Source organism: Gastrolobium bilobum, unplaced genomic scaffold, assembly GCF_033153095.1.
Source record: "Gastrolobium bilobum isolate Gb01-03AN ecotype WA unplaced genomic scaffold, APGP_CSIRO_Gbil_v1 utg2263, whole genome shotgun sequence".
Taxonomy (NCBI): Eukaryota; Viridiplantae; Streptophyta; class Magnoliopsida; order Fabales; family Fabaceae; genus Gastrolobium; species Gastrolobium bilobum.
In genome coordinates this window covers 72,368-98,440 of record NW_026895158.1, presented here as the reverse complement: position 1 = coordinate 98,440, position 26,073 = coordinate 72,368, and the positions used below count along the sequence as shown (strand labels likewise).

At 34.9% G+C, this 26,073-nt stretch overlaps 2 protein-coding genes across 6 annotated transcripts; one reads left to right on the top strand and one right to left on the bottom strand.

The window, feature by feature from the left end:
- Nucleotides 1-1,998: 1,998 nt before the first annotated feature.
- On the top strand, nucleotides 1,999-12,202 carry LOC133296449 (pleiotropic drug resistance protein 3-like). Of its 4 annotated transcripts, none has more exons than XM_061495442.1 (24): nucleotides 1,999-2,593; nucleotides 2,986-3,109; nucleotides 3,259-3,344; nucleotides 3,592-3,676; nucleotides 3,942-4,101; nucleotides 4,195-4,271; nucleotides 4,350-4,403; nucleotides 4,515-4,605; nucleotides 5,151-5,452; nucleotides 5,942-6,223; nucleotides 6,313-6,626; nucleotides 6,725-6,885; nucleotides 7,087-7,190; nucleotides 7,276-7,429; nucleotides 7,522-7,662; nucleotides 7,764-7,837; nucleotides 7,925-8,257; nucleotides 8,346-8,636; nucleotides 9,324-9,407; nucleotides 9,575-9,708; nucleotides 9,865-10,092; nucleotides 10,608-10,779; nucleotides 10,869-11,123; nucleotides 11,617-12,202. In XM_061495442.1, the coding sequence occupies exons 1-24, from the start codon at nucleotides 2,247-2,249 to the stop codon at nucleotides 11,881-11,883; spliced, it is 4,320 nt and encodes a 1,439-aa protein (XP_061351426.1). In that variant the 5' UTR covers nucleotides 1,999-2,246; the 3' UTR covers nucleotides 11,884-12,202. The 4 variants fall into 4 exon arrangements, with proteins under 4 accessions (XP_061351426.1, XP_061351433.1, XP_061351438.1 ...); XM_061495449.1 differs by having other exon boundaries at nucleotides 6,725-6,900; XM_061495454.1 differs by having other exon boundaries at nucleotides 3,271-3,344; nucleotides 7,276-7,544; nucleotides 7,711-7,837.
- Nucleotides 12,203-12,568: 366 nt separating this feature from the next.
- LOC133296472 (pleiotropic drug resistance protein 3-like) lies at nucleotides 12,569-25,967 on the bottom strand. Of its 2 annotated transcripts, none has more exons than XM_061495466.1 (24): nucleotides 25,609-25,967; nucleotides 24,644-24,767; nucleotides 24,441-24,526; nucleotides 24,127-24,211; nucleotides 22,763-22,922; nucleotides 22,608-22,684; nucleotides 21,368-21,421; nucleotides 21,170-21,260; nucleotides 20,762-21,063; nucleotides 20,392-20,673; nucleotides 19,937-20,250; nucleotides 19,500-19,660; nucleotides 19,319-19,422; nucleotides 18,804-18,954; nucleotides 18,574-18,711; nucleotides 18,304-18,377; nucleotides 17,877-18,209; nucleotides 17,489-17,779; nucleotides 16,837-16,920; nucleotides 16,571-16,704; nucleotides 15,718-15,945; nucleotides 15,105-15,276; nucleotides 14,475-14,729; nucleotides 12,569-13,036 (listed from the first exon to the last, which is right to left on the bottom strand). In XM_061495466.1, the coding sequence occupies exons 1-24, from the start codon at nucleotides 25,965-25,967 to the stop codon at nucleotides 12,770-12,772; spliced, it is 4,326 nt and encodes a 1,441-aa protein (XP_061351450.1). In that variant the 3' UTR covers nucleotides 12,569-12,769. The 2 variants fall into 2 exon arrangements, with proteins under 2 accessions (XP_061351450.1, XP_061351458.1); XM_061495474.1 differs by having other exon boundaries at nucleotides 18,304-18,374.
- Nucleotides 25,968-26,073: the final 106 nt, after the last annotated feature.

Here is a 26,073-nt window from a genome sequence, read left to right as displayed (position 1 = left end):
GTGGTGGAACCCATATGATAATCCTCTAGGACACGGAATTGAAGTATAATAAATTTTTTAAGGGAGAAATAGTTGAATTAACTAATTATAGACTTTATGGGAGTTTACATAATACCTATAAAAGAATCATATTTTAAGAGGGTTGTTGATTTTTTAATTATTCATATCAATAATTAAAAAATTCAGCTTTGCTACTAATACCTTTTAAAAAATGAATATTAAAGTAATATGTAAACTAAAAAAACTGCCCATTTTATAGAGAAAAATAATGCTTGGCGACACATATAATAAGTATCTAACATTTAGACCGTCTAAAAGATTTATAAATAATTAATTTTTTAAAGTGATTTTTTTGAGTTTAACTAGATTTTCTATACTATTTTAATATGAGATTAATTATCGCGCAAATTATTAAAGTTATCATTTTTTACAAGTTATCTTACCACTTGAGCACCAAGACTTAAGCACACCCATCAGGTAACTTACCACCTGTGTAGTTGAGACCTGAAGCATGGGTAATAATCAAAGTAAATAAATCATATTCTTCTTAATCATCTGAAATTTTAAACTATTGAACGCTTTGGATGACACATTGTAATTGTATATTAATATCTCACATGTGCATAATAATCATATATGAGAAAATAATATAAACCATATCAATTAAAAATACTTTTATTCTTAAATAATCAAATCCTCCTCCAATTTAATTTGTATTTTTACAATCTTAGAATTTTGTACAGGTCATACTGATGGAGCAGAATTTAAAGATTGAATACAACATGTGCTTTGCACATTTCACCTAGTATAAAAAAAAGCAAATTCTTCAATCCCATTTTCTAGATATGTCATAGCATTGAAAAAAATATATATATGAAATCACAGGCTATTTCAGCAGATTTTTATTCAGCTAGCCGCCATTGGACTTTGAAGTCCACATGCATATAAGCATAGTTAGCCATTCAACAAATGTATGCTAGAATTTACAATGAATTTCCATGAAATTCAGGCATGCCGATAAAAAAGAGAGAAAAGAAGGGTAGACAAAGTGATAATGCAAAGCTAAGTATCAGATAATTTTTAATCACATTTTGATCTTCTGTTGAACAAAAACTCTTAACAGTTTTAAAAAATGAAATAAATAACATCACATTATTTTAGTACATAACATCACGTTATTTGTTAATAGAAAAAAGTATAAGATGATTTCCTTCCTCTTTTCTAGTTTGCTTTATGAAAAATCCATGGTTCGATTCTATGAAGTACCGACACTTTAAAAATCCTGACGTATCGTGTTCGACACTTTCTAACACTTTCTGACACTCCAACACGCGTTGTAGAAACTCAAATAATGATTCAGAGGTTGAGTTGCGTTGCATTTTTAGCTTCAACTATTAGATTAATTAGATTACGATTATCATTTTATTGAGCTTAATATAAATATTTGAGATATCTTATGCTTCTTTGCAAAATTGATGGATATTATGAGTTTAACTTCATTTTTTGTTAAATTATTGAATATTAAATATAATATATATTACATAAATAAAAAATATAGTACTACGTAGCCCTCCGTTACAGTAAAAAAGCCAAGATTGCGTTTTATTGATACGAATCCTTGGCGTCTTCCCCGAAAAAATACTTACATTATAGCCACATGATTCATAATCAATCCTTTGGCGTGCAAAAGCTAGGACAACATTACAACAAACGTGGATTAAAGAACTTTTTAGCTAATAGAAAAGTAAAAGATACTAACTATGATTCAAAGACAATGACTTGTCATTATAATATGAATTAAAAAGAAAAAGCTTTTATGCAGAAAAACAATTTCCCACGAGGACTTTCGATGAGTGAAAAAAATAATTAAAGGAAAGGGAGAAGCACCAAAATAAACAAGCTCCAACAACCCTTGTAGTGTTGTAGATGTAACAAAACAACTCTCTTTATGGTTAACGAATGAACCTTTGACTATCATATGACCAGATTGGATTGTTTCCCTATCAAGGGGCCATTCAAGTAGTGGCTGCTTTAGGTGTTTCATAAGTGCTTTCGTTGTTTTTAAGGAGAAAGACACTCCAGTTTTCTGCGTGAAGGCTTTGTTTTTTTTAGCTTTTTTTTTGCTTCCATGTTTCACCCCACAATCTGTAACAATCATTGGCAACTTTTGACATCATATTTGTGAGGAGCTTGGTGTTTAACATCTCAAGTAGGTGCTTCAAGCAAAGCCAAGTTCATCAATTCCAATGGAGTTAACTCCAAGAGGAAGAAATCAAGGCCATGTCTTGAACTTTGATAGAGATGCAGATTCTTTTGTGGAGGAAGATAAGGAGCTTCTGTCAAAGTGGGCTGCTATAGAAAAATTACCCACTTTCAAACGAATTAAAACTTCTTTTGTTGATGTCAGTCAGGAAGAGACTGAAAGCAGTAGCAGCAAGGATGTGAGGTTGATGTTACAAAGCAGTAGCAGAAGGGTGGTTGATGTTACCAAGCTTGGAGCAGTTGAAAAGCGTTTGTTAATTGACAAGCTCATAAAGCACATTGAGAATGATAACCTCCAACTGCTGCAGAAACTAAGAGAAAGGATGGAAAGGTATTTTTACTTGACTCAATCATGCTGCAAAAGAAGTTTTTTGTGTTAGTACAAACACCAAAAAGGGTAACAATTTGTTAGAGGAATTGGTATTGTGGTGTATTGACAGCCCTTCAGGTATTTGTCTTCTTGATGACAGATATTTTTGATATCCAATTCTGAAATAGGATAGCTTTTGACTTGTTTTCTCTAGTTCCTATGTTGGTCACTTTATATTTGTCTTTCAACATTGAAAAAACTTCCTTTTTGTTTTGCCCCCATTCTATTTTTTCGATGGTTTTCCTTTTATTTAGTTTCCCACTCTAATCGTGTAGAGAGACATACACTCCTTGTTGCTAGAGAGTCACTCTATGTCACTCAGTTTCAAGAATTGACAAATTGGTTGTTTTCAGAGTTAATGTGAAGTTACCTAATGTGGAGGTCAAGTACAAGAACCTGAATGTAGAAGCAGAATGTGATGTTGTTCAAGGGAAGCCACTACCTACTCTATGGAACTCTCTTTTTAGCTTATTTTCAGTAAGTATGCTTTCTCCCAAATAGGCCAATATCAAGCAAAACTAAGTAATAGAAAGCAACATATGAGATACTGAATTTTTTTTTTTTTAAAGCAAAGAGATATTTGCTTCTGTTTATGCAAATATGGGCTAAATTTATCACTTGAACAGGGTCTTATGAAGACTATATCCTGTAATTCTCAAGGAGCCAATATAAGCATTCTGAATGATGTCAGTGGCATCATAAAACCATCAAGGTAAGTGAAAATGCTAAATGTGTATGTCACTTTAGAACATTAGGAAGTGTTCATGTTCACATGAATGTGTGCTCAATCACATGCATTTGCAGAGCCTTTCAGAATTCAATCCCTTAAAATTCACAAGTAGTAAAAGCTCCTTTAAGACACGGATATGGTAGTGTGATAAAAAATAAAAATAAAAATGATAAAGCTTACAATAGAAGGGACCGAATTTCTAAGTCATCAAATATGGTTCTGAGTGCAGGCTCACTCTTCTTCTTGGTCCACCAGGCTGTGGGAAAACGACCTTGTTAATGGCACTGGCCGGAAAACTAGACCAATCTCTCAAGGTCAGTATTTTAAACACACAGTAATATAGAGTGAAATTATTGGACAAAGTCATTGAGTTCAAGTTACCTTTTCTATCTGAGTTGTCATAATCATATAGAAATTATGTTTGAGCATAACTTAAACCAATCAAGAATATTCTTAGCAGCACAATTGTTGCTTATTCATTCTTAAAAGTCTTTCAAAAACTAATGTAGGGCATTGAGCCAACTGTATTGCCCTACACTACAATCCCTGTGATATCCTACCGCTTTTACTTATCTTTAGGTCACTGGAGAAATCTCTTACAATGGTTGCAAGCTAGACGAATTTGTTCCTCAAAAAACATCAGCTTACATAAGCCAGTATGACCTGCACATTCCTGAGATGACAGTCAGAGAAACAATTGACTTTTCGGCACGCTGTCAGGGGGTTGGAAGCAGAGCTGGTAATGTTTCTTACTTATTCAAACCTAGATTATCCACTAAATGGTAACTAGTAAAATACTAGTAGGCATTCACATATATCCTTTGTATTGCAGATATAATGGCTGAAATCACTAGGAGAGAAATAGAAGAAGGAATCATCCCTGACCCAGATATTGACACCTATATGAAGGTAATTGTCCTAAGGACAACTTATATGTCATAACGAGAAAGCAACAAGTTGACAAAGAAAATAACAAGACTTTTGCAGGCAATTTCAGTTGAAGGACAAAGTGAAAATCTTCAAACAGAATATGTTTTAAAGGTACATCTGCTTCAAGCATGACTGAGTTATAGAGTACATGGTTATTAAGTGGCTCACTTACGATGTTTCTGTTCTTTATTGACATGTTAATACAAACTTATGATATAATAGATTCTCGGACTGGATATCTGTGCTGACACACTGGTTGGTGATGCACTAGATAGAGGCATTTCAGGTGGACAGAAGAAAAGGCTAACTACAGGTATCTGGAAAGATAAATAATGTTTTCTTTGTCATTTTGTTAAAAGGGAAAAAAAAAAAAGGCAAAGAGGCTGTTTGCTAGACTCGAATCCATTACCTTCCGGTCATAAGGATCAACCTTACCGTTTCTCTATAGCTCACCCACTAAAATCACTCTCCATTAAACCTCAACTAACTAGAGTAGGGGTGAGGGCAATCCTTGTATGAAACCTTACCCTTGCATATTTACAAAGAGACTGTTTTCCGGATTTGAACCCGTGACTTTTTCAGTCACAAAGGAACAACTTTACTACTCCTCTAGGCTCGCCCTCTTTTCTTTTTCATTTGGTTGCAATTAAAAAAACTCAGAACTCAATATTCTCCTTGTAAGAACTTCTCTTGATTGAAAATATATGAGAAGCCTCACCTTTTTACTAGCCCAGCATCCAGTGATAAATCAAAGGCTAGTGAGATTTCTGCCTAGGCTGCAAATAAAACTATTTATTCTTCATAAATATTTTTTCCTTAATGTATCCATTTAATTTTTTTTTCCAAATCATATGGCAGGAGAGATGATTGTGGGTCCAATAAAAGCTCTTTTTATGGATGAAATATCAACTGGTTTGGACAGCTCCACAACCTTTCAAATAGTTACATGTCTCCAGCAATTGGTGCACATCACAGATGCAACTGCAGTGCTTTCACTTCTTCAACCAGCACCAGAAACCTTTGAGTTATTTGATGATCTTATATTGATGGCAGAGGGGAAGATAGTATACCATGGCCCCTGCAGTCAAGCACTCCAATTTTTCAAGGATTGTGGTTTCTGGTGTCCAGAAAGAAAAGGAGTGGCAGACTTTCTTCAAGAGGTGAGATAACAAACGATTCCCCCTCCTTTGTTGGGAACTTAGGCCACCATTCAGTTTGAGTCTGTTGAGATATATAGTCTCACATTGGTTGTATGAGCAACTAATGTGGAGTTTATAAGGTCTTGGACACTCCCACCCTTTGAGCTAGCTATTGGGGTGGTGTATCCCAGCCTCGCCGCCCCCCACTTTCTCTTGTGGAGTTTCTTAGCATAGGTAGGCTGGGCCTGTTGCATCATCCACTCTTCAAGCCCAATGGGCTCTTGTGTGAGGGGGCGTGTTGAGATATATAGTCCCACATTGGTTGTATGAGCAACTAATGTGGAGTTTATAAGGCCTTTATCAGGCCTTGGACACTCCCACTCTTTGAGCTAGCTTTTGGGGTGGTGTATCCCAAGGTTCTTTACAGTCAAAGCTCAAGTTAATTTCTGCACTTGTTTAATCCAGTCTCATAGCCTCACAAGTTACAAATTGCAACTATGTATTGTACAGGTAATCTCTAAGAAGGATCAAAGGCAATACTGGTACCGCACAGATGTTCCTTACAATTATGTTTCAGTAGATGAGTTCTGTCAAATCTTCAAAACAAGTTATTGGGGACGGATGTTAGATGATGAGCTCTCACAGCCATATGATAAATCACAATCCCATATAAATCCTTTATCATTTAGCAAGTACTCCTTGGGAAAATGGGAATTGTTTAAAGCTTGTATGAGGAGAGAACTTCTCCTCATGAGACGAAACTCATTTATCTATATATTTAAAACTGTACAGGTTAGTATCAAGTTCAATTCAACTAAGTTGCACCTCAACACGTTAATCAATTACTTCAATCTTACTTGTTTCTTTTTCTTATTTTGCAGCTTACAATCACTGCAATCATAACAATGACAGTGTTCTTACGTACTCAGTCGGCTGTGGACTTGATAGGTGCAAACTATTTATTGGGATCATTGTACTACACACTTGTTCGCCTCATGACTAATGGAGTTGCTGAGTTAATCATGACTATTACTAGACTCCCTGTTGTTTATAAGCAGAAGGCATTTTATCTTTATCCAGCTTGGGCTTACTGTCTTCCAGCTTCCATTCTAAAGATTCCATTTTCAGTTCTTGATTCTATTGTTTGGACATCAGTGACATATTATGTTATAGGCTACAGCCCTGAAATAACAAGGCAAGGGCTTTGTTTAACTCCATACACAAAATATCCCACTTGTCTTTTTATTTTCCAGTGTTTTTTTAAAGTGTTTCTTATGTTTTTCATTGGATTAGGTTCTTGCGCCAGTTTCTTTTGCTTGTCACTTTGCATATGTCATCAACCTCCATGTGTCGTTGCCTTGCCTCAGTTTTCAAAACTGATGTTGCAGCTACAACTGTTGGTTCCTTGGTATTAGTACTGATGTTCTTGTTTGGAGGCTTTATTCTTCCTCGACGTAAGCTGCTCTATAGTCTTTTTGTTATTATTGAGATATATAGTCCCACATTGGTTGTATGAGCCAACTAATTTGGAGTTTATAAGGTCTTGGACACTCCCACCCTTTGAGTTAGCTTTTGGAGTGGTGTATCCAAAGTTCTTTACAGTTATAATATGTAGTACTAATTACAAAGTTACTCATGGAGTTTACTCACTGCAGCATCATTGCCATGGTGGTTGAGGTGGGGTTTTTGGCTTTCTCCCATGACATATGGGGAAATAGGAATAACACTGAATGAATTTCTTGCTCCTCGCTGGCAGAAGGTATCTTTTAAGATAATTTATTTGGCTTCATGATAGGACACAGTTAAATGTGTATATTCTAAATTTTTTTTCCCCTCATTGGCAGATCCAAGAGGGAAACATCACCATAGGAAGGGAGGTTCTTAGTAGTCGTGGTTTAGACTTTGATAGCAACTTCTACTGGCTATCAGTTGGAGTCTTACTTGGTTTCACAGTTCTATTTGATTTTGGATTTATCTTGGCATTAACATACTTAAAAGGTAAGTCTTATCTAAGTTATTACAAGGAAAAAAAAATCAAAGAATTTTTTTATTTTGCTCAATCCATTGATTTGATGGGAAATGTATTTCAGAGCCCAAGACATCTAGAGCTTTAGTTTCAAAAAAGAGGCTCTCTCAACTAAAGGGAGGAGAAAGAAGCGAAAGCGTGGAACTAAAAAATAAGTCAATCACAGTTGATATTAGCCGCACATCAAAGGAAACTCAAAGCACAGGTTAATAAAGTTACTTCATGATAAATTATCTCAAAGATGAGTTCTTAGTTTCAAACAAATAGTAAGAAAAATTGGTATCTTTTGCATGGTTGTTCATACAGGGAAAATGGTCCTGCCCTTTGAGCCACTGACAATAACATTTAAGGATGTCCAGTATTTTGTTGACACCCCTCCGGTAATAAGCACAACTATATTGTTCTCATGACTCTTGATTGTGTATATTGTTTACAAGGTTGTCAATTGAGTTTTAACTTCTGAACAGGAGATGAAAAAACATGGTTCCAATGAGAAAAAACTACAATTGCTCCGTGATATCACAGGAGCCTTCAGGCCAGGAATACTTAGTGCACTGATGGGAGTCAGTGGAGCAGGGAAAACAACTCTCATGGATGTCCTTTCAGGAAGAAAAACTGGAGGTATCATTGAAGGAGATATAAGAATTGGTGGATACCCCAAAGTGCAGAAGACATTTGCAAGAGTTTCAGGTTACTGTGAACAGAACGACATACATTCTCCATATATAACAGTTGAAGAATCTGTCACGTACTCAGCTTGGTTGCGGTTGCCTACAGAGATTGATTCAGTCACAAAAGGGGTATGACATGCTTAACACTTGCACACTGGTTTGTCTTTGTCAGATAACAGATGTATATTGTAACTTTCTGTGTATATATTTTGAGCAGAAATTTGTTGAAGAAGTCCTTGAAACAATTGAACTTGATGATATAAAGGATTGTTTAGTTGGCATCCCAGGCCAAAGTGGCTTATCTACCGAACAACGTAAAAGACTAACCATTGCCGTGGAGCTTGTTTCCAATCCATCAATAATCTTTATGGATGAACCTACATCAGGTTTGGATGCCCGAGCAGCTGCAGTTGTTATGCGTGCAGTGAAGAATGTTGTTGCCACTGGTAGGACCACGGTTTGCACTATACATCAACCAAGCATTGACATATTTGAGACTTTTGATGAGGTATTCCAAAGTGCCTTTTGTTGATAATATTTGAGAAATTACATCTTTTAATATATAAATAATAAATCTCTATCTTAATGTACAGAATAACATTACTTCACTCCTGATAAGGCTCTTTTAAAGTGAGCAAGCAAGGGTGTATCTATCTTTGATTTAAGTTAAACTGCATTGTGATTTTAACCCACTAAAATTAAAGAGTGGATATACTTCTTCACTTTACATGCAAGCTCACTTTATTATAGGAGCTTTTTCCACTCCTACTATAATATTATAAAGAGTAAACACCCTTTCTGGTCCCTGACAATATCTACGAAATTCTTTTTAGTCCCTGGCAATAAAAAAGGACCAAATTGGTCCCTAACAGTATGCAAAAAGGGCCACGTTAGTGACGGAGGAGTTGACATAAAGACTAATGTGGCCCTTTTTTCATAATTTTAGGGACCATTTTGGTCCTTTTTTATTGCCAGGGACTAAAAAGGATTTCGTAGATATTGTCAGGGACCAAAAATAGTGTTTACTCTATTATAAATGACCTCAGGGATATTATATCTATTCAACATTTCATTTCATTTATATATTTCCCTTCTTTGCAAATCTTCAAATAAACTGCATCATATTATCTTCTCAGTCATATTGATTGGGATAACATACAGGTCAGCAACTAAAAATGAGATATTTTTCATGCAGTTGATTCTCATGAAATCTGGAGGACAGATTATTTACAGTGGAATGCTAGGTCATCATTCAAGTAGACTAATTGAATATTTTCAGGTATGCTCAAACCAGCTCGAAAGTACATAGTAGCAATTTGGATTCTGGAAAGATCAATGATCATCTTATTTTCTAATGTCCTTTTCTTGCAATAGTCTTAAGGAGGTGAGTGACTGATAACAAACTGGTTAAGACTTAGATAATTAAAACTGCTCATTGTCCATCAGAATATACCTGGAGTGCCAAAGATCAAGGACAATTATAATCCTGCAACTTGGATGTTGGAAGCTACCTCTGCATCTGTAGAACAAGAACTTAAAATAGATTTTGCAGAAATCTATAAAGAGTCACACCTTCACCGGTGAGTGTCCAGTTGGCTGTCATTTCTTTTCACAAAAATATAGAAACTTTTGTTTTTTGGTTTTATGTGCCCTAACTGGTTTCAGTTGTAATGATATTCATCATACATTTGAAAGAGCATTGATCCTAAGTTTTGAATTGCTATTTCTGTTTCTAGGGATACCCTTGAATTGGTGAGAGAGCTAAGTGAACCACAGCCAGATTCAAGAGACTTACACTTCTCAACTCGCTTCCCTCAAAGTACCTTGGGGCAGTTTATGGCATGCCTATGGAAGCAACACTTGTCCTATTGGAGAAGTCCTGAGTACAACTTAATACGTTTCGTGTTCATGGTTGTTGCAGCAATAATATTTGGGGCAGTATTTTGGCAGAAAGGGAAAGAAATGTACGTTTGCTTTCACTACTAACATGTAATATGCATAGAAATCAAACTCATGCATTCAATCTGGAAAATAAATATGTATGTTAATAGAATCTGCACAATCTCAAATCCCAGACAGTTTAGCTGTAGTGTTTTAACCAAATGCTTCTACAGTTTCACTGGCTGTCTTCTTCAACAAATGGACTCAGGTGGGAAAAAATAACATATAGGTTCTTCTATTTTTGAGAAATTTATTCAACAGAAAGAAGCTGAAATCCTAACATAGTACTTTTAACACCTTTATTGTGATAACCACCAAGTTTAACATGCCTTATTAGTACATTTTCAGAGCAGAAGACGACTGATATTTTATATAAAGAACATATATAATCAGGATAAAACATTCTTAATTATAACTGCCATGTCTCTTGCATTTTATGATCAGACAACATTTCTTAGTGTTGGCATGGTTCTAGTATAGTGTTAAATTCGAAGTTGTACCGATAAAGGTCTCACTTATACTTTTTCTATCGTTAAAGAAACAATCAGCAGGATTTGTTCAACGTACTTGGATCAATGTATATTGCTGTAATATTCTTGGGCATAAATTACTGTTCAACAATTCTACCATACGTGGCAACTGAGCGCAGTGTTTTGTATCGAGAAAAGTTTGCGGGAATGTATTCTTCCATGGCTTATTCATTTGCACAGGTTTGAATTTACTTCAAACAAATTCAAGTGGTATTTATTTGATAGGAAAACCAGTAATGTTTTTTAATAGACATTCTTTTTTGATGTAGGTGGCCATTGAAATACCATATATCTTAGTGCAAGCAATTTTATATGTGGCTATCACATATCCAATGATAGGTTTCCATTGGTCAGTTCAGAAAGTCTTTTGGTATTTCTACACCACATTCTGTACATTTTTATACTTCACATATCTGGGAATGCTGATAATGTCATTGAGCTCAAATCTGGACATAGCTTCGGTATTGTCAACTGCAGTCTACACCATATTCAATCTCTTTTCTGGATTCCTCATGCCAGGACCGGTAAGTCTTCTGGATCTCCCCTAAATTTCTTTCAGATAGTGTAGTCTTTATAGCACCATAAGGGCCTGAATTTGTAGCTGAGTTATATTTGGATCTAAATATAACATGTGGAAAAAAGCATGACTTGATGCAAAGACAAATGAGTTGATATAGCCATTTTGTTACTACTGAAGTGATTTCCCACAACATTCCTCATTGTGTGAAAAGGAAGCAGGACACAAACAAAAAGCTTTTAGAGTAATCCAGTCTCTTTCAAATGTTTCCTTTCAAAATAAATTACAGCCTTCCCCAAAATGTTATTGTCATTCTTTTAGGTTCCATTCTATCTTTAAAGGATCATACTAACTATCAACATTAGCTCCATCCTGAGTAATATCAGTAACTTAATTCATATATTTGATGGGGGGGTGTGATTGGTGAATGTCTATAGTCCATACCAAATTGGACTAGATGTTTTAAGCCTGAGATAGTAACTAAGTTTTTTTATATGCAGAAAATTCCTAAATGGTGGGTTTGGTGCTACTGGATTTGCCCTACAGCTTGGTCCCTGAATGGCCTCCTAACTTCACAATATGGAGACATGGACAAGGAGATACTCATATTTGGGGAGCAAAAACCAGTTGGTTCCTTTCTAAAAGATTACTACGGATTTCGGCATGACAGATTAAGCATTGTGGCCGTGGTGCTCATTGCTTTTCCAATCATTTATGCCTCTCTCTTTGCCTATTGCATTGGGAAAATGAATTTCCAAAAGAGATAAGACACACATACAGATTGCTTCTTCTGCAGTATGGTGGCTACAATTTTCACGTATACAAGTATACAAGTATAGAAGTACAAGGCTACAGCAGTTAGCATTTAGCATTTAGCAAGACATATCTTGCAAGATGTTTATACATATACATATATACTTACATGTATTCAAGAATTTATAGCACTGATGAGTGGACAATAAAATAAGTTTTTGTCCATATCCATGTGTATATTTTTATCCTGTTTATTTTTTAAGAACAAGCTAATGATTAAGATCCAAGTTGTACAAGTTTAAAGAACACTTATTCCCTCTGAGAAGGGGTATATTAAGATCCATGTGTATGACTACTATTCTACGAAGAAAAGTTAATAGCATCCGTGATCCGTAGAGAAACCATAAGCTATGATATGAATTTATTTCACTGAAGGGGTACATAACAGGATAAGTTTGTCTATGTCCATGTGTATCTCATGGTTACGTGCATGTCCTTATTATCAATGGTGCGAGAACTACACAAAAAAAAGAAGCCCAGTAAGGTTGGGCCTAGAATGACCCATTTTTAAGCTAATAAGTACTCTCGGGCCATACGTGACCCATTTTACTTTTATTTGTAGGATGAAGATCCACTTAAATAATAAAATTTACGAGAAATTGTTTATTATCATCAAATGATAGGAAAAGCAAAGCTCATGTTACATGAAATGTTTTTTCCCTCCAACTCTCTCAGATCGTTTTTCAGTACTATGCTTTTTTCTTTATTTCTTTTTCTAATATTTGGCGGACCCCACCAAAGCATGTCTCTGTAACATGATACACCAATTTTCCTGTTATAGGACATTTACAAAATCCTAATTTTAGTGATACATAAATGAATAGATACTCTTGCATGATTTTACCTCCTCTGGAAGTTGAGGTTTCCAATGCAGTATGCAAATAGAACGGCAAATACAATGGGGAAGACAATGAGAACAAGACCAGTTACACCCAGAAAATCATGGTGAAACCCATAATAATCTTTTAAAAATACAGCAACTGGTTTGGTTTCTTCAAAGGTGGATATATTTCTGGTTATATCTCCATATTGTGAAGTAAGCATCCCGTTCAGTACCCAAGACACGGGGCATAAATAATACATCCAAATCCACCACTTAGGAATTTGCTGCAATGAGGAAACAAGCATATTTTAGTGTTACATTTCAAGAATAGCCATAATATACATTATTGTGAACTTATCATATATGATGCATTATTACACCAGCTATTTATGCGTTAGAAAGAAGATGAAAATGCAATGCTTATTATATAAAAAGAAAGAAAAGAATGCAAACCCTCATAGTTAGTACAAGTTTTGAAAAAATTCCCTGTACATCAAATATACCGAGCACTTGGTACATCTTTTATCAAATATCTAAAAAAAGTAACACATTTATACTACTCCTACCTTTATAATTATTTCCTTCCATATTCTTTTTTTTTTTCCATTTCGGAAAAGGGAGTACCTACTCACTGAGTACCGAAAATATGCTCTAGTTTTTGAGGTTTTACCATATAGTCACATCAACATATAGTAGTGATACTTATGTAAAAAATTATATATATATATATATATATATATAGAGAGAGGCAGGATCCTTTGACACCGGTGTCAAAGAAAAAGTTTGACACCTCATCTGAGAACCGTTAGATTAAAAAAAATCAACGATTCTGATTTGTAAACATGTGACACCATTGATTTTTTTTAATCTAATGGTTCTCAAATGAGGTGTCAAACTTTTTCTTTGACACCGGTGTCAAAGGATCCTGCCTCATATATATATATATATATATGGGAAAACATTTTCTCCTTTTAAAGGAGAAAATTTTTCTCATGTTAATGACCCATAGCATAAGTGGGTCCCACAAAATAGTGGAAAGAGAAAAAAATTCAAAGTAGGACTCACTTATGCTTTGAGTCACTAACATGAGAAACATTTTCTCCTTTAAAAGGAGAAAATGTTTTCCCTATATATATATATATATATATATATATATATATATATATATATATATATATATATATATATAACATTTCTGCAGCCGCCGTAGACAATGTTATCTGCAGCGGACACAAAAAAGTGGGCCCTACAGCTTTTAAAAAAAAAAAGGATCCGGACGCGGATCATGCCTTGCTGTAGGTGCAGCGGCTGCAGAAATCATTTTGCCTACAGCAAGGCAGGATTCGCGTCCGGATCCTGTTTTTTTTTTTTTTTTTTTAAAAAAAGCTGTGGGCTCACTTTTCTGTGTCAGCTGCAGATAACACTGTCTACGGCGGCTTCAGAAATGTTAAGCCCATATATATATATATATATTGCATGAAGAAATTATTTGCAAATATAGCCATTGTTGTTAAAATCTCGATTTATCACTACGATTTTACGTTTTTACGATTTTTTTTCCATCAAAACTATTTTACTAATATTCCAAACGCTTTTACGTTTTTATGATTTTTTACAATTTTTTTACATTACGATTTTTTAATCTCTTTCCGATTTTACTTAAGATCTCGATTTTAACAACATTAAATATAGCATAACAAAATGGGCAATTATGAAACTTACAAGTCGTGGCACAAAGTACCCAGAAAATAAATTCATCATTGTGTAGAAAGATGAAGCCGCGATAGAAGCCACTTGAACATTTGGTGTCAATGAAATAATGAGCATCCCAAGGTAATTAAAGCATAGCATGTTGCAGAACATGCTGAAGAATAACCAAAATATTTTATAAGCGGACCAGTAGTAACCCATCATAGGATATGTGATTATCACGTATAGAGCAGCTTGAGTGAATAAATAGGGAACCTCAATTAGCACCTACAAAAAAAAAAAAAAAAAAAAATCCAAGTTACCCTATAATTATTGGAAGAGTCACATGAAAACAAAATAGAATCCTTGAGTAAATTATTGCAATATTTAATGGATTCTTGCTCAATCTTTGAGCTTATCAACAACATTTTTTCATGTTTCAATTAAAGCAAATCATATAAGACCAACAACCTCATCCAGAACTTACAATAATGGAATTACACACCATCTATTAATAAAAAAAAATTAAAATAAAAAACAGCCCCTGAAAATATAAACTATTTAGCTAGTATTAGCAAGAATAAAAAATGGTTTCTCCAGTTTCTTATTGAATTAAAAAAATTGAAAATAAATGGTGAATCCATAATTTGAAGAGAACTAAACCTGTGCAAAAGAATAGGCCCAGGGAGAGTACATTCCAGCAAATCTCTCACGGTACAGAACATTACGCTCGGTTGCCACATATGGTAAAACTGTTGAGCAGTTATTTATCCCAAAGAAGATTGTAGCAGCAAACATTGAACCAAATACATTGAACACATCTTGTTGACTATTTCTGTGAAATAAGTAAAAGATTTTTTAATGTCAGTTCATTTTTCACAAGACTTTTTTTTTTGGACAAGAAAAAGTTTAAGTGGAGTTAGATACCGATATCCACTACGGTCAGGGAAAGACCTCTCAATTTCTTTGAGGATTTTCGGGAAGAATTACATATCACTCACCAACAAAATCCTCACATCAGTCAGCCAGCAGGATTTGAACTCACGTCACAGTTGACTTTTAGAATAAATAAATAAATACAATCCGAAGTTTCTAAAGCATGTTAAAGAGTAGAAATCTATTTTCTTTTTTTTAAAATGATTACCAAATGAGGAGACACGGTAAAATAAAGCTTTAGTTTTACAATCTGAAGGTCATTTGATATATTAGGAAAAATAATTTTCAATTTTCCATTTTCTTAATGGAGGGAGACATGAGTAGAATTATACTCACTAACATTTTCTTTCCTTGCTTCCAGAACAGTATCCCAAACAGAAAAGATGAGGCAACCACAAACATGATGCGCATCAAGTTGTATGAAGGACTTCTCCAATAGGACAAATGCTGTTTCCACAAGCATGCTTTAAACTGTTCCCAACCATTTTGTGGAAAATGAGACGGAAAATACAAATCTCTTGAGTCAGGAGGTGGTGAACTTAATTGCTCAACTAACTCTTTGTTCTGTCTGCATTCGCAAGAGTAAATATCACGTTGAGATCATATGCATTAATATTAAAGAAGTGTTTTTGTAAATTCCTAGTGTCATCATTTGTCTGCATTTACAAAATATCCAATATACATGCATTCTTCTGTGCAATAATACATTCTACTAGCACTATAAATGTATACTATTGCTTGCATTATTTGTGCATTCATGAAATAAAAAAGATTTGAATTGATATTGGGCTTAGAGAGATATTATATAGGACCAAAAACACGAGAAATAAAGAGTCTCCAGGAATTTATGTTTCAAATTTTTGTATAAACCATCAAATTAATCACTAATCTATTTATGCTTGTTATACTACATACTAGTAAGATTTAATTTGAACTAGAAAATAAAAAGGGCAAACCCTGGTGCACAAGCTCCTCCGAATTGTGAGGGTGTCGGTGTGTGTCGATTGTATGCAGTTTTACCCTTGTATTTTTTTGCATAAAGGTGGTTTCCCATACTTGAACCCGTGACCTTTCGATAACAAGGAACAACCTTTATGCCACTCCAAGGCTCGCCATCTTAATTTGAACTAGAAATTATAATCTAATAATTCTCAAGCAGGGGTACATAAACAAAATTCTCTGAGATTACTTACTCATATAAGGTTGATTCCCTATAAATTTGGGAAAAATCTACTCCCAGTTCAGTTTCTGCAGACCTTGAAGTTACTTCTAACATCCACGTTGATGGATTATAGTTGTCTTTAATCTTTGGCACTCCTGGTATACTCTATAGAACACAAGTTGCAAGAATGTAAACCAAGATTATGCAATCACTCTCTTGTTTCCAAGAGAATAGTACCAACACTACATTTTTGGTAACAAAATAATTTATGTATGATATACTTCTAGGAAAACTGACCTCAAAGTATTCAATGACCCTACTTGAGTGCTCTCCAAGTGTGCCAGAGTAGATTATGCGTCCTCCAGCTTTCATAAGAATCAGCTTAAGGGATTACAAGACAAGGAACATAATTAGTATAATTTTGAATTAGCAACATACCATCCCTTGAAGAGACCAAACAATAAGATAATCATTTTGCATGCTAATGTGTAGAGCCATTTCTCTTCAAGGATAATACATTTTCTGCTTTTATAGTATGATCAATATATGTTGAGGATGAATATAGAAAGCCATAGCTTCATGGGCATTAGAAGTGTCTCCCCCAAATTCCATTTTTTCTTGCTATATGAGCATTTTATAGGGTATTGAGATACATCATCAAGGCAGACAGAAAAACTTAAGTGCCACAAAATTATGATTTAAGTCTCCCATATGGATGCAAAGTTCTTTATCTAATTATGAATAGAGATAATATTAAATAAGTACTAATGGTTCTTTTTAAGATGTCACGGTACAGTAACCTGATTTTGTAACTCTATCAAACATTGTTCTGGTTAAGAAGTATATTTTGTTTGACCTCAGAAGTGAAAGTGGTGAGCTTTGGTAATTTGATAAATAGGTTTCTGTGTTCATTATGCATGCAAAATATACGTAAGGGATTGTAGTTTACCTCATCAAATGCCTCAAATATATCAATACTTGGCTGGTGAATGGTGCATGTAACAGTCCTTCCTGTTCCAACAACATTCTTCACTGCTCTCATAACAACTGCAGCTGCTCTTGCATCTAGACCTGAAGTTGGTTCATCCATAAATATGATTGAAGGATTAGCAACAAGCTCAACGGCTATGGTCAACCGTTTTCTTTGCTCAGTTGATAAACCACTAATATTCGGCAATCCTACTAAAGAATCTTTGATCCCATAGAGCTCAATAGTATGAAGGACTTCATTTACAAATTCCTGATAAATGATGGAAGCTGTAAGAGGAAATGAATCCCAGTAAACAAGCTCAGAATTTTAAAAAAATAATTATGCTCCATTAAGAAGAGAATCATACAGCTTTAGTTTTTGCATCAGTCTGAGGAGGAAGCCGAAGCCAAGCGGAAAACATTACAGATTCTTCTACTGTTATATTTGGAGAATGTATGTCATTTTGTTCACAGTAACCTGATACCCTAGCAAATGTTTCCTGAACCTTTGGATAGCCACCAATTCTAATATCTCCTTCTATGGTACCACCAGTTTTTCTTCCAGACAAAACATCCATTAAAGTTGTTTTCCCTGCTCCACTGACTCCCATCAATGCTGTTAGTATGCCTGGTCTGAATGAACCTGTAATGTCAGAAAGTAGCTGAAGCTTTTTCTCAGTAAAACCCCGGTTTCTCATTTCCTGCATTCAATATGATATAATTACCCAACATGTCCATGGATGTAACAACTCTTCATACTTAACAACTAGCGAAATTTAAAACCATGAAAGTTACCAAAGGGGTATCAACGTAGTACTGCACATCACAAAATGCTACTGTAAGTGGCTGGAAAGGTAGAACCAATCCTCCTGGAAAATATAGAAAAAAAAGAAAGAAAGAAAGAATTGAAGGAGAAAATTAGTTTCAACAAATAAAAAAGGTGCTCATGTATATATTTTTTATATTCAAGGTTTAAGTTTAGTAGTAAATGTCATTGGCAGATCATATGTCCAGCAGAATTAAAAAGGAAAGAAACAATTTCACATGAACTAGACAACTGCTCACCTTTTTTGGGTTCTGCATTACTTTCAATCAGGGAACCAGCATGTTTCTTGTCTGCACCAAAGCCACCATTGCTTTCTTGCTGTCCTTGTAACTCTGAATGCTTCTCGGAAGATATAAGAGCACGAGACCTTGCAGGAGCTGATGGAAAAATGTCAAAGTGAAGATTAACTTACAGGTCTGAAAGTGTTGTTACTCAACATGCTCAAGTAATCAATGGTAGATGAAGTTACCTTTCAAGAAAGTCAACATCAAGGTAAAACCTGCATTAAACAACACTGTGAACCCAACTAAGGCACCGATTGATATCCAATAAAAGTAACCATCAAAGTTTAGCCCCCGGCTTTCAAGTACTTGCCGACCCAGTGTTGTGTTTGCAGACATCTTCATTAAGAACAAAGAAACCAAAATGATTAGATGAGTTACAATTTGTAGAAGGCTAAGGCTTAAGGTTGAGTCACACACAATTTTAAGATGAAAGGCTGAAGACAACAAATATTTTCATTGACTTCTTGTTGTAGCTTCTTCACAAATTTATGAGTACTTATCTCAACAAAATGAAAAAAACTTGTGATAGCAAAGAGGTAGAGGCATTCTTATTTGAGGCTTGAATTACCCCAGGACCAAATGAAGCTAACTGGTCACCTTATTAATCAAAAAGGAAAGAGAGGCAAAGCCAACTCTTTTAGTTGCATGCAATGTGTGTTCTTTGAAACACAAAAATTAAGAGTTAGACACGATTGATTACCTTTTCCCACCTAGGAGCAAGAAATTCATTCACAGCTATGCCTATCTCTCCGTATGTCACTGGAGAAACCCAAAATCCCCACTGCAACCAAGATGGCATATGTGCTGCAATGGAAAAACAGCTAAACATAATCATCTGAACAAAATTCACCGCTACAAATAAAGCAGTTGTGGATTCTTACGTTTTGGTATGAGGAAGCCACCAAATAATAAAACAAATATCATGGTCACAGTACCAGCAGTCACAGAAGCAACCACGGATTGGAAAATTGAGGCAATGAATCGAAACATGGATACTGAAGTCAGGTGTACGGTAAATAGGAGAAGGAACTGGCGAAAGAACCTGAAGAAAATTGAGGTGAAAACTTAGTTAAGATGCCAGAAATTATAGAGTTTTTATAGTGAAGAAACGGCATGCATCAACTAGATAGGCCTCCAGCATCATTGTAAATAAAGCATATCATGTGCCATATTCTAGAGACAAAGAGGCATCTTGAAATGTAGAACCTTCTTGTATTTTCTGAGTATCAAGAGTGTCTTATGTAACTCTACTCACCATATCTAACATAATACTAGTGAAAATTTTAGGAACAATGTTAGCTTTCCACTGAAGACTAACCTGCCAATCTCAGGGCTGTAACCAATGACATAATAAGAAAGTGTTGTCCAAATGAAAGATTCCAACAATGAAAGTGGAATCTTTAGAACAGCAGATGGGATTGTATAAGCCCAAGCAGGAAAAAAGTATAACTCTTTTTGTTTGTAAAAAACTGCAAGTCTTGATACAGTCATAGCCAGTTCTGGCATTCCATCAACCATAAGTATGATGAGTGAATAGAACAATGAACCCATAAAATAATTCCCATGGAGCACATCAACAGCCATTCGTGTTCGAATGAAAACAGTCATTGCCACACATGCAACAATGACAAGCTGCATGGACAATGAATAAAAAGATACTTAGAAGATTGAGAGGTTGGGTATAGGAATTGAGACATAAAGGTAAAGAAGTGAAAAACACACACACTCACAAAAAAAAAAAGAAAAAAAAGAAAAGAAAAAAAAGAATACTACCTGTGTTGACTTGAACACATAGACAAAAGAGTTTCTTTTCATTAGAAGAAATTCCCTCATCATACAAGCCTTAAATAATTCCCATTTTGTTAATGAGTATTTTCTAAATGTGAGAGCATCCTTGTGGTTCTTAGACTTATCAAATGGCTTCAGGAGCTCGTCCTCCAGCTTTTGACCAAAAGGACAATCCTTAAATTTCCCAATGAACTGGTCAACAGCAACATAGCTGTAAGGTTCTTCAGTTCTGGTCCAATACTGTGCTTGATCTTTTCTAGAGATAACCTGGATTTAACAATCATTTAATAATAATCAAACTCCAAAAATTATCATGTCAGCAATGGAGATACATGATTGGGTGGGCTTAACATACTTCCTGAAGAAAGTCAGCAGTGCCTTTTCTTTGTGGGCATTTGAATCCACAGTCCTCAAAGAATTGAAGTATATAATCACGTGGGCCATGGTAGACAATTTTCCCTTCTGCCATTAAGACAATGTCATCAAAGAGATCAAAGGTCTCTGGTGCAGGCTGAAGGAGTGAAATTAACGCAGTGGCATCTGTTATATGCACCAGATGCTGAAGACAGGAGATTATCTGGAAAGTAGTGGAGCTATCTAAACCATTGGATATTTCATCCATAAATAGAGCTGTCATCGGTCCAACCATCATCTCTCCTATATAATGCACCAGAGTCAGGAGCACGGTCACTTCATATATCAACTAATGCACTAGAAGTCTATAAGTTTGATAAGCTCATACTATATTGCATAACAACAATACCTGTAGTTAACCTTTTCTTTTGACCACCAGATATACCTCTTCTTATATGATCTCCAACTAATGTATCAGCACATACGTCAAGACCAAGGATCTGTAAGTCATTGTAATAGTCAATAACTGAACAATATTTAGTGAAGAAAATGATAGACAAGCCAAGCCACTGAAACTCTAGTTTCATAAAGAAAATGAGTAGACTACCTTCAAAATATAGTCTGTTTGAAGGGTGCTCTTCAGTCCTTTAACTGATGTTGCCTGTAACCAAAAAAATTCAGTTGAAGTAATAGTCATTAAGACACGGGACAAAATTTTTCATAAAGGCTTTCAAAGGACTGTAATGAATTACAAAGTCATGCTCCGGTTATCCTATTGGCATTAAAAAATAATAATTATTGCTAATTTTTCTGATGTCACTTGATATGCAAATAATAGACACTTAACACACTGAAGTTCGGGTTTGAAACATGTTGGAATTGGGTTAAGTAAACAATCATAACTTTCTGTAAACTAAAGCTTGATATGTTTCTAATTTTGATTAATTTTTATTATAGAATTTGGTAGGCCGTGTCTTGCCTGCTTTTTGTCATAGCCTACATGGAAAATGTAGGATTAGAAGAAAGAAAAGGGCTAAAGATGTTTTCCGAAGAGAAATATCATCAAAATCAAAACCAAAGAACTTGACCAGGCCATGGTGAATTTTCAGGAAGATGCCTATTGGTTGATGCAAACTCAATACAGAGGGATATAACTGGATTAGAAAGTTTACATTTTGAAATTTTGACTTCAAATTTTCCTCAATTGTTAGAAGATGATGTGAGCAACATACTAAGGAAAAACTAAAAAAGCTATGGAAGCAGATGTACATGCTGACTTTCCTAAGGAGTCCATCCTTGCCGTCGTGTTTGCGTTACTAACTGTTGAGATATATAAAATCATTAATGTAGCCTCACCCAACAGCTTAAGCTTTTGAGTTAAATTGGTTCTTTACATGGTATCAGAGCCTCGGTGTACCGGGTTCGATCTTCACCGCCCCCCACTTTCTCTAGTGGAATTTCTTTCTTCGCACAGGTAGGTGGGCCTGTGCATCGTCCACCCTTCAAGCTCAATGAGCTCTTGTGTGAGGGGGCGTGTTGAGATATATAAAATCATTGATGTAGTCTCACCCAACAGCTTAAGCTTTTGGGTTGAATTGGTTCTTTACACTAACAAACATTCTTATGCTAAAGATAGCAGAATAATTGATTACTTTGTAAATTATTTTCTGACAATTATTATTTTATCAAGTGAGGAAACAGGATAAACTGTGTTTATAACATGCGAGGAACAGTTAAAATCAAACATATTTTTGTTTTTGGGATCTGCATAACTTATTTTTGTTAAAGCTTAGGGAAAACTGAACAAAACTTGGAGGTGGACAAAACAAAGATGTATAGTACAGTACCTTCATATATGCATCTATATCAAGGTCTGGCACTATCCCTGCTTCTTTCTCCCTCCTACTGACTTCCATCAGAAGTTCTTTCATAAATGGAACACAAGTCATCACTAAAGCCAATTTATTTGTGTACTTAGTTTAGTAACTTTAGTTATACCTACCAGCTCGGGTTCCTACACCTTGACAACGTGCTGAGAAATCAAGTGTCTCCCTCACAGTCATCTCGGGAATATGCAGATCAGATTGACTTACATATGCTGAGGATTTCTGAGGAATGAATTCTTGTAGCATGTGTCCATTGTATGAGATGTCCCCTTGAACCTGTTATAATGCATGCATGAGAACAATCATGAAAAGATCCATTTTAACTTTAGCATCTAATTTTTGATTTTATGAATCTATATAAATATAATTTTTATATCTATTTGATAATTTTTATATCTATTTAAATTGATTCATAATCAAATTTAATAATCCATTTTTTTTTGAAAAAATGGATTATTAAATGAATATTTGAGTTATCAAATTTTGAAATGTGAAATATATTAAATACAATTATTGAGTTCATTCTGCCTCATGCATAAATAATTTCATTGTTAATGTTAGGAATGGCAATAGGCTTGTTGGGATGGCTTCATCTTTAGTCCATTGGGTATTAATCCAAACAGAAAAGGGCAGTGAGACAGAAGATTAAAACAAGTAGAAATGACTATTGAATCTAAAGCATGTAGCAATTAGAGGTGGCAACATGGGTTGAACCCGACAGATCAACCCGCCAAAACGGGGCTGGTTGGGTTACACTTTTCAACCCGCCCCGTTTAGTAGTGGGTTAAAATGGGTTGGTGGCGGGTTGGCCCGCGGGTCATTTTTTTTTTTTTTTTTTACTATTAGGTAGTATTTTATTTGTCACTAAGCTTTTGTGATATACATTTTTTTATTTATTTTAGTACTCCTCTAGAAAAATAAAGAAAAAAAACTTTACTTATGACAAAGATTATCCATATATAGAGGCAAAATTAAGTTTTTAAAAAATATCTTAATGAATAGTAGCATATATTTAGGCTTAAGATTGAAAAAAATTAAGGAAAATGTGAAATAAAAATAAGTAATATTATAAAATTAATAAAATATAATTTATTATTAATTTTAATTATTTTTTGTTTTTTAGGCGGGTTGACCCGCCAACCCACCTCAAAACGGGATGGGTTGATGTTTCCAACCCACCATCAAACGGCGGGTCAACCCGCCCCGTTCCGCTTTTGGCGAGTTGAAGGCGGGACGGGGCGGGTTGGCCCGTTTTGACACCTCTAGTAGCAATGCTGAAAGGATTTAACATAATGTTACCAAAGATCCGAATCTTTTGTGATTAAGTTACCTAGTAACTAGGACGCCACTTTTGAACGCCAAATATTCAGAGAAGGTTAGTCTATCTTTGATGCTATATTATTAGAAATTACAGTTCCATACTGCACTTATTTAAGAAGGGATTTTATAAATTACAGGAAAAAGCCCTGAGATTGAGAACCTTGAGAGAATGGCTAAGTTTTCCTGCCAATGCCAACAATAATGTTGTTTTACCACTCGCCGGAGGGCCAAGCAATAAGGTCATCCTGCACCAGAATCAAGGCATAGCAAACAAACCAAAACCCCTCATTATGTTCAAATATGCTGTAAATAAATTGGAAAGTAATAATCCAAGAGCTAGCTGTTGGAATGGATCTTATAACATTTTATAACTATTTCTGGATAGAAAATCATGTACAGTCAGCCAAAACAAGAATAATAACTGACAGTGAATGATCACAGGACAACAACACTATTGAGCTTTGAAAAACTTACCTTCCAGGCTTAATAATGCCATTGGCATCTTTGATGATGCTTATCTTGGAATTTTGGGATTTCAGAACTGACAATTTAGTGGTGTCCTTTCAAGAAAAAAGAGGAACAAAAGGAGGGGAAAAACAGTCTTAATAGTGAGCAAAAAAAGAAAAAGAAAGAAAGTGTTATATCCAAATATTGATGTTTTTGGATAAGTCACTTACAAAAATCCACTCTTTTAGCGTGTTCCATAAAGTAGGTACGGCCTTGCCCTGAACTACCTTACACTCTGCTTCTACATGAAGATTTTGATATCTCACTTCCACTGTGGGCAACTCAATACCAACTCTATAAAGCACAAATCAAACAAAATATATCAACCTTTTTTTATAGGGGGAGGCGTTATACTTCTTCTTTTTTTTTATTATCTTTTGTTATCAAATCTTAATCGTTGATTTCCATTAATTTAACAGTTATAATTTATTGAAAATTAATAAATTAATAAGTATGACCCAATAAATTACAATCGTTAGATTGACGAAAATCAACAATTAATATTTAATAGTAAAAGGTAGTAAAAAAAAAAGAATAGTAAGTATAACATCTCCCTTTTCATATTAACATGATAACATATTATGCTACGTGGGTACTTAGAGGTATAGTGAACAACAATACCATATATGATAATGAAAATCACCCAATTAAAACATGAAACTTTCACGGCAAGGGATATTCAGAGTATTAATGACGAATAGTTACTATATATAAGAGGTAGGATTCTTTGACACCAGTGTTAAATTTTAAATTTGATATCTCATCTGAGAGTCGTTAGATCAAAAAATATAAACGACTCTGATTTGTAAGCATGTGACACCATTGATCTTTTTTGATCTAACAGCTCTCAGATGAGATGTCAAATTTAAAATTTGACACTAATGTGAAAAAGATCCTACTACCTCATGTAAGAATGTAGTTTTCAATCCCGTTATATTGAATAACATTTTATTTTATCGTTTTCCATGACACTACCTTTATTATAACCTTTGCTATTAGATGAAGCATAATAATTTAGTTGACTTGTGACATGATTAACAGTTTAATAAATTTAGGGAAACATCTCCAAGCAACTTAAGAGAGAGAGAGAGAGAGAGAGAGATGTGTGTGGACTATCTAAAAGAAAAATGATTACTTGTCAATTCTTTTCCTGAGTTTCTGCAACAAACGAAGATTATCATTTTCAATGTGCTTGATAAGCTTCTCTATGAACATATGGCGTTCTTGAGCTCCAAGCTTGCTGACATCAACCACCTGTTTCCCTTTTGTTTCCATGCCATCATGTACATCAAACAAAGCTGAATTAATCCTCTCAAAAGTGGGAAGCCTCTGGATTTCAGCCCATGGTAACGCATCACCCTCATCATTATCAACATTTGAAATGCTCCGAAAACTGGAGGCATGGCTTCTAAATGAGGATCTTATACTCCTTCCAATCTCTGCCAACTCAAATCTCAGAGACTCTATCTCATCCTCACCTTCCAACATAGCCATCTAAACACAAGACTAAGCAGCTTATGTGTGTAGAATGAATGACATGTTCTACTTCAACATATTATATAGAAAGTGCCGTGTGCGTTTTTAAGCTTGATTGTGAGAG